General features: G+C 41.6%; 1 protein-coding gene across 1 annotated transcript; it reads right to left on the bottom strand.

The window, feature by feature from the left end:
* Nucleotides 1-5,418: 5,418 nt before the first annotated feature.
* LOC117473094 (ubiquinol-cytochrome-c reductase complex assembly factor 3) lies at nucleotides 5,419-7,191 on the bottom strand. Its single transcript, XM_034118577.1, has 2 exons — nucleotides 6,940-7,191; nucleotides 5,419-5,732 (listed from the first exon to the last, which is right to left on the bottom strand). The coding sequence occupies exons 1-2, from the start codon at nucleotides 7,051-7,053 to the stop codon at nucleotides 5,607-5,609; spliced, it is 240 nt and encodes a 79-aa protein (XP_033974468.1). The 5' UTR covers nucleotides 7,054-7,191; the 3' UTR covers nucleotides 5,419-5,606.
* Between the last annotated feature and the right edge of the window lie 1,641 nt (nucleotides 7,192-8,832).

The following is an 8,832-nucleotide window of genomic DNA, read 5'->3' as shown; positions in this document are numbered from 1 at the left end:
TCGTTAGCTATAGCTTTCGGCAAAATAACTGTTAGCATATTCATTATTTGTTTCATGAAAACTGTAGTGTGATTTTGGCAAGCCCAAACTACATAGGTGTCCTACATTAAAATGTTGATTTAAATCACTAATTACAGTAAGAGTGTGAGTAATGTGAATCGTGTTGTTTGTTTAAAGTTAACAACTATTCTGGTGTATTGAATTGGACAGCAATACAAGCAACACGTGTTAAATGTGAGTCTAACAGGGAAACAGTCATCTGTTAGCCTATGATGACTCACTGCAAAACCAACTGTTAGCCTTTTTGTTTATTTGTTTAATGAAACCGTATGTTATGGTTATGTTATTTAGCGGAGGCTTTTATCCAAAGTGACTCACAAAAAACATAAAAGAACCATAATTAACATTAGAATATCAATACAAATAGGTACATAGTCAGTTACATTACTTATTACATTTTTCACAGGGTAATTAGTCATCTGTAACCTACTACATTTCAAAAGTAAACTTCCCAACACTGATCATTAATTATAGTCAGCTAATTAATTAAACTTCAAAGGATGACAAAAGCATGTCAATATGATCTGTCTGTCCACTACATTAAATCAGCAGTAGCCTAAGTTCTGTCTTCAGTGTAAATGCTTCTTTAATAATCATTGTATTACTATTTGAATTCATTGTAAATCATCTTAACTGTACTGACTGCCTGTTTACTGTTTATCAGACAGTCTCATCATTTTGACATGTTTTGTAATATTGCATGAGGTGTTTTAGTCAGTTATTATGTCGGCCTATTCTGTAGGTTACCACTTGTTAGAAGTGGACGGCGAGGAATCTTGGAGGGTTTTTTACTCCGAAGAGGGCTTCCCCGGAGTACTACTGCACTGGAGCTGTTTTCTGGTGACTGAGGGAACAACAGACACCCGCCTCACCCCAGTGAAGAAGAATCCTCAGCGTCCTCTCCACTTTCAAGGAGGAAGGCTCAGAGGAACTCAAAGACTGCTGGACTCCAGACGTCATTCCGTGTCCGTGTTCAGGAAATTGTGCCCGTCTACTAAATACATACAAATTGATTCTGCACTGAGGCATGTTTATCTTTGGCAGCCAGGTGCAGAACACACACTTAACAGTTGTTTTTTGTTTTTGAGTAATCAAGCACCTCTTCAAAGACACATTTGATTTGATATATTTTGAACGTGCAATACAAAAAAAATACAAAATTTATAATAATGAAAATGAAACAAGAGAGAAATTTATGATACTGTAGAAACGTAAGCAGTATCAAAATTGATAAACTAAATATTATTGACTTACAAATTATATATAAACAAAATGATCTACCTAATTACACATCCGAAAAGGCGTGGGAAGGAGTTTACACGTATTTAATCCCACCCCTTCTCCCAAAAACTAAATTAACATTTGTTCTTTTCTTTTAAACAAAATATACATCTAATGTATGTCTACATACAATAGACATTTACAATTATAAATAGATTATATCATTATTACTTACAATATGTATATATATTGATACATTTACGTTGCATGTTAAATTTGAATAAGACACATATAAAAAGACTATCTTTTTACATCTGACATACAAAATACATTTGTTTATTTACAAAAAAAAACATATTAACAACAAATTGTTGTTAATAATAATTTATTTCTGTAAGAAAAAAACCATATTTTCATGCATTTTTAGATCGTTAATAAGCATTACAATGTCTAAAGAGGACACGCTGTGTATGAGACTCATACTCGCTGGTTGTACTTTTGCGGGCATCCAATTCGCTAGGTGGCGATGTTGCAAAACAAACTAGGGGTCCCTAGGGAGTGCGGTCCCATGACTGCGGTCCTGAAACTGCAGTCTTCCGGGGCTGCAGCTAGTACTATTGAAGTATAGTAGCCTACTTCAAGGATAAGACTGGCACTATCCAGCACTGTCAATTGTGTTAATCTCCCCCCATCTTATTGCCTAACCTAAGCACATACATGACAAAATCCTTAAGATGTCTCACTCGCACTGGTGAAGGATTTTGTATAGTGGTGGGGAGGAAATCATCTGCTTCTGAATGTAGCTAAGACCAGAGGGATGGTAATTGACTTCAGGAGGAAGAGGACGTCCACAGCCCCTGTGCATTCTGGGAGAGGATGTTGCAGTGGTGGAGGACTACAAGTACCTTGGGAGTGCACTTAGACAACGGACTGAAACTGGAGGAGCAAACCTGAGGCTGTGTACAGGAAGGGGATGAGCAGACTCTATTTTCTTGAGGAAGCTGAGATCCTTCAACGTGTGCAGCAAGATGTTGGAGATCTTCTTACCAGTCTGTTGTTGGAGATCTTCTACCACTCTGTTGTTGGAGATCTTCTACCAGTCTGCTGTTGGAGATCTTCTACCCAGTCTGTTGTTGGAGATCTTCTACCAGTCTGTTGTTGGAGATCTTCTACCCAGGTCTGCTGTTGGAGATCTTCTACCAGTCTGTTGTTGGAGATCTTCTACCCAGTCTGTTGTTGGAGATCTTCTACCAGTCTGTTGTTGGAGATCTTCTACCAGTCTGCTGTTGGAGATCTTCTACCAGTCTGCTGTTGGAGATCTTCTACCAGTCTGTTTGTGGAGATCTTCTACCAGTCTGTTGTTGGAGATCTTCTACCAGTCTGCTGTTGGAGATCTTCTACCAGTCTGTTGTTGGAGATCTTCTACCAGTCTGTTGTTGGAGATCTTCTACCAGTCTGCTGTTGGAGATCTTCTACCAGTCTGTTGTTGGAGATCTTCTACCAGTCTGCTGTTGGAGATCTTCTACCAGTCTGTTGTTGGAGATCTTCTACCAGTGCTGTTGTTGGAGAATCTTCGACCAGTCTGTGTGTTGGAGATCTTCTCCCAGTCTTCTGTTGGAGATGTCTAAAAACCAGTCTGGTTGTTGGAGATGCTTCGTAACCAGTCTTCTGTGGGAGATCTTCTAACTCAGTCTGTTGTTGGAGATCTTCTAACCACGGTCATGCTGGGTTTGGAGATCTCTACTACTAGTACTACAAGTCTGCTGTTGGAGATCCCTTCTACCAGTCTGGTTGTTGGAGATCTTCTATAACCAGTCTGCTGTTGCCAGTACAGCATCTACTTTGCTGCGGGGGGGCTGCGGGTCTGCTGGGGGGGCAGCATCAGAGGCCGGGGATACCAAGCAGAATCAAATAAACGGATTGAAGAAGGCCTGGCTCTGTCATCATGTGTCAAACTGGACAATTGGGTAGAATTTGGGTGGAGGAGGACTTTAAACAAACTGTAATCAATCATGGATAACCCCACCCACCCTCCCTCTCCACCCTGGCAGCTGGACAGACAGATAACCCCCACCCGGCCCCCCCCCCACCTGCAGCTGGACAGACAGATAACCCCACCCCCCCTCTCTCCACCTTGCACAGACAGATAACCCCCACCCCCCCCTCTCCACCTGCAGCTGGACAGACAGATACCCCACCCCCCCCTCTCCACCTGCAGCTGGACAGACAGATACCACCCCACCCCCCCTCTCCACCTGCAGCTGGACAGACAGATAACCCCCCCCCCCCCTCTCCACCTGCAGCTGGACAGACAGATAACCCCACCCCCCCTCTCCACCTGCAGCTGGACAGACAGGAGCTCCTTCTCTACAAACTACTCCAGCTCCTCTGTCACACAGAGATAAAGGAAAACATTGTTGCCAACAGCCATAAGACTTTATAACAGCTCACCTCTGGCTGGCAGAGAACTCACTGCCCCATAGCTCGTAAAGTGTCTACTCTTCCATCACCCAGAACAGTTTGCACAACAGCTTTTTTGCACAACTATAATGAATATTCAATCCATTGCAATAATGTGTCTGTAGTATATTTCTATATATTCCAGTAGCCTAGTGAGACTGTATATTGTAGAGCACTCCATTTATTCAATATTTAGTTATATTGTGTATTATTTAGACAGTCTAGTGATATATGTATTTTCTATTGTGAATTTGTATATAGTTGCCGCTAATTTACATTTTTATTATATTTGTATATTGTATCTTTTAAACATTTATAAACTTGTATAATGCTTGACACGGCTGCTAGAACAAAATACATTTGGGATAAATAGAGTATCTATCTATCTAACTATCTATCTATCTCAGCTAGTTTTTCTAGGAACTTTTCAAACCATAAAGAGTTGGGGTTCAGTTGGTGAGGCCTGCAGGAGCGTGTCAGCCATGTCACCCAAGAAAAAGATGTGGCTTAATTATGAGTTCATATTTAACAGGTTTTTGGACAACATAGGAGCAAGCTTTTCCTGAGGCCTGTACTACGAAGCCGGTTCAACCTAACCTGGATATGTTTGAGTTACCCCGGCTTACCTAATCCAAAACAAACTCGCTCTCGCTAAACTGTCCTACGACGCTGGTTATCAACTCGGTAACTCAAGCCAGCTTTGCCCTATCTAGTTAGGTGCGCGTTCACATGAAAGGGGTGGTATTTGGAGCATTTGACCAATCACAAACATGGAGAAGCGCACTGACAGCGCAGCGTCATACTTCCTGAATGAAAAGTAATCTATAATATTAGACAAATATGAAGACGTTAAACTTTAAACATCCATGACTTAAACACTTTATCCAGGATAAAAGCCACATAGCTGCACCTGCAAGGTGAATAAAGCTGGTAACAGAAAAAGCGTTTGAATGCGTACATTAACAGGTTTATGATATGCCCCGTCTAAGACACGATCTGACTTTAATTACATTTGACTCGAGTGTTTCGTCAACTTAATGTGTTGCTTAAAATAATACTTCTGCATACAGTATGTGACACTGTAAGTGTTGCACGGCCAGATACGGCTCAAGAAGCTGACTCAAATAAGGAAATATAGGATACATTATGATGTGATATGATATGAATGATAATGGGACACATCGACGTCTGCACTCACAGTGCCACGGACTGTACTTAATGTTACTCTGATCCGGTTACTTATGTTGAGGCAGATATTTAAGTAAGCTTTCTTAACGTTAATGTTATAATAGTCAGATTGCTCTGAAGATGGGAGGGGATATTCTATTAATTTTCACGTTCACAGTCGGTGATTTTTGCCGGCCGTCTTTCCTGCAACGGCAGTTTAAACTGTATTTCCTTAATCCTGTAATATGACTTGATATCTTTAAACTCGGCACACTGAGCTCTGATTGGTCAGCAGGTGGTGCTTTCACTGAGTTGATCTCTTATCCTGGAACCTAACCTCCTCCGGACCAGGCTAGCCATTCAGCATAAGTTACCATGGAGATCTAGCCCGCTAAGAAGTGAACCAGCGTCGTAGGACCGGAAACCCAGAGTTTTCCCTGAAGTTAGCTCGCTAAGCGAAAATCCGGCTTCGTAGTACAGGCCAGCTAACTTACAACAAGACTGAAAATATGTTGTTTGGATAGTTTTAATATATATTTTTTAACATCCAACAGTATAAAGTTGTCACAGACAATGAAGCAATAGAAGTGAACATTAGACAGCAATTTCCCCTGGAATAAATAACGTCCATCTGTTTCTGCACAGGATGAGGCCCTGCATGACAGTAGCATTTTCTACACAGAGACTTTCCAACAGGTTCACTTCCTTCCGATCCCTCGTGATATGTTTTCGTTGCACTCAGAAGCCTCCTTCAGTGTCTGCATCACCAGAGCGGTCCTCTTCCTCGTCTCGTCCATCGTTTGTGAGTTGTATTCAGGCAGATTCTGATGGGCGGTAAAGCAAGAGGCAGATAAATGGAATTAATAAGTGTATTTCACCACATAAACATATCTCTTCACAGTCGCATATCCACCCTGATCATTATCCATCACACATCCTGTTTTATTTATTAGATTTTTATATACTGCATTGTCTTGTTTACGTTTCTTATGCTGGTGTTATGTATTGTGTATCTTGTTTTTTGTGTGCTTGTACGGCGACCTTGAGAGCCTTCAAAGGCGCCTATATAAAATAAATGAATTATTATTTATTATTACATAAAGAGAATGTTGTCACAAAAGATATTTGCATAAATACTTTCACCTTAAAGGTGGGGTAGGTAATTTTGGAGAAACCAGCTCGAGTGCGCTAGAATTTGAAAATACACAGCCGGAAAAAATCTGCCACTTCCTTACAGAGCCCCTCCTCCAACACACACGAACGCGCACATGACCAATGAGGGCACGAGATAAGTTTGTGCTTTTTACAGCGCCACGGCTTCCACAGATTACATTTTTTGATGTATTTATTGTCAAAGCATTTAATATATTCATTGCTATCGGGATGTTAAGAGCATTCCATGGAACATAACAAAAAGTGTTTCTGAAATAAATTACATACCCCACCTTTAAATGTATTGTTGCCAAAATGTTAACGAGTCAAATCACACATGCAGTTTTATGATCCTTTTATGTAATGAAAGCATCTTTTAGTCGTGCTGGTTTTTAATATTTGTCGACAATTTTGTTTGACTTTTGATCCCAAATAAGGTTTATCGGCGACTAGGATTTAACATAGAATTTATTTGGTATGTTGAAGAACAACAATAATACACGTAGTTTATGTAATTATTTCATAAGCACAGTGCTTATTAATTACATAATATGCAAAAAATGATCATATTAATTTGAAGTCCCCTAGCAGGCAACTGTTTAAAGCACAGGGATAAAAGCATACCAAATAGGATCGTTTGCACATAAAGACAGAATCTGCATGGAGAGCCAACCATCCACAGACAGTACTATAGACATTTCAGTGTCATGGGCTACGATATATTACATTTACAGTAGGAAACTATAATCGAATGTGAGCTTCTAAAAGATAAAAGCAACTGTTGTGCTTGATACACAAAGTGGTGCTACATTTTTTATCTTAAGTTGAGTTTCACTTAGTAGGCTAGTGTATACAGTGAATGCTGATCAGCTGATTCACCTTGAGCATCTCTCTGCGCCTATCTTCTCCGGGAGAGATTATCGACCACATCCCGTAGCCGAGCCCGATGGAAGCGATCATCCCGCCGGAGGCGAGCAGGGTCCGGATACTCATCCTGGAGACACAGGGCGGCTGGTTCTGTGTCTGGTTCAGGGCTGACAGTCTCTCACAGATTGTAGTCAGGGTAGTTCGGTAACGTCGGACACAACAGCAGCAGTGCAGGCTGGGAGATCTTCTTCTTCTTCTTCTTCTTCTTCTTCTTTTCTAAGGTTTACTGGTGAGACGTGTTGGTGCATTATCGCCATCTACTGGACCGGATGGTGGACAGGAGATAGCAGGAAACAAAACTAAAATATATTACCATCAGAGTTGGGAGTGGGACGGTTATTTTAAAATGTAATCCGTTACAATTACTAGTTGCCTGTACAAAATATATAATCAGTAACCTAATCTGAGTATCACAATATTAAAGGAATGTAATCTAATTACTTTCCGTTACTTTTGGATTAGCTCAACATCAAACGCAATAAAATAGAAAGAAATATCAATAAGATGTTTTCACTTCAGACGACAGAACAACCAGTGGCGGCTGGTCAATGCGGGGCTCTGGGGCGCCGCCCCCTCTCATAATATCTCGAGAAGAAAGTCTACTTAAACATGATAAACGTGAATTATTATATATAAAATATTATGAAATAAACGTGTTCCCTTGAACGATGCGCCTGCATGGTAGTCTGCATTCCGTAAAAAATTGTTCCGCATTTTGGGTATTTTTGTGTGAATACATACTTCCTGGTTGAGGAACGCCGGCCAAATCAGAGTGAATAGGCTTGTTTGAGAAGAGCTGCTCTCGTCTCGAAAGTAGACGAGAATAGCCGATCGCAGCCGGGGGAGGTCTCAAAAAGCTCGCCTGAAGTCGGACAGCTCGGAGTCGGCTTCTATCTTCTTCTTCTTCTCTCGGTTTTTTGGCGGATTTCAAACAACTTTAAGGTGCATACCGCCACCACCTCCGCAGTGCAAGTATAGAATAAAATATATAGATATTAATTTAATGATGATAAACATTGTGGAACAATGATGAAAATGTGAATGGAAGTGGCGACGTAAAACTGACACAAAACAACAACACACTTTTGCCGAGCCAATGGAGAGTTTTCATCACCAGCACGGGGTAAAACCCACCAATGAGCGCTCAGCTCGAGATACCAGCAAGTCGTTTCCCATCAAGCATTTCGCTTCCGCAGCCCGTGGAGAGAAACTGCGCCGCCTCGCCGCGCCTCGCTCTCAAGTCCGCGCCTCGCTCTCAAGTCCGCGCCTCGCTCTCTTTGTCCCGCGAGATTTCAACGTCTCATGTAGGCGAGCCTCCAGAGCAAGTCGGACAAAATGACTAACCATCATGCAACGCACTAGCAAGACGTTGATCGCAATTGCGCAGGTCTGCGCAGGTCTCGCTTGTCTCAAACAAGCCTAATGGAAGTCGTTCAACTTTTGGTAAGCAGGTGACCAAAAGCTGCTCGCTGATTGGCGGCTTCATATTTTCCCACGGGGCGCAACTCTCTGCGCCCAACACCCTCCCACTTTTATTGGCAGCGAATCTGTATTGTTTTCATGATCTTTGACCTGATGTGATTGGACTATGACACTGTCTTTTATGTTCACACCCGCCATTAGTTTTCTGGATGATATTGTCATGGCAAATTCAAGTGCGGCCGCAGAAAATTCAGTTTTTTCTTTACAAAAACACCCTTTCACAAGGCGTCCACTGGAAGAAAAAAAGAGAATAAAGGAGCTTGGACCGGACCGACCCGATTTAAAAATTCATCAGCAGGCAAGTGATCGAGGACGAGCTTACAACCGGGGATAGTGTCCATGAATCACAATCAATTTCCTTTT

The sequence above is a fragment of the Trematomus bernacchii genome, unplaced genomic scaffold (genome assembly GCF_902827165.1).
Source record: "Trematomus bernacchii unplaced genomic scaffold, fTreBer1.1, whole genome shotgun sequence".
Lineage (NCBI taxonomy): Eukaryota > Metazoa > Chordata > Actinopteri > Perciformes > Nototheniidae > Trematomus > Trematomus bernacchii.
The sequence above is the reverse complement of the archived record's forward strand: the minus strand, read 5'-3'. Positions and strand labels throughout refer to the sequence as shown.

What these genes read in the sequence shown, in the direction of transcription:
- LOC117473094 (XM_034118577.1), bottom strand. Translation starts at nt 7,053, where the DNA reads ATGAGTATCCGGACCCTGCTCGCCTCCGGCGGGATGATCGCTTCCATC. An exon ending in GGCGCAGAGAGATGCTCAAG is followed by an intron (nt 5,733 to 6,939) that starts GTGAATCAGCTG and finishes ACCGCCCATCAG; the next exon opens with AATCTGCCTGAATACAACTC.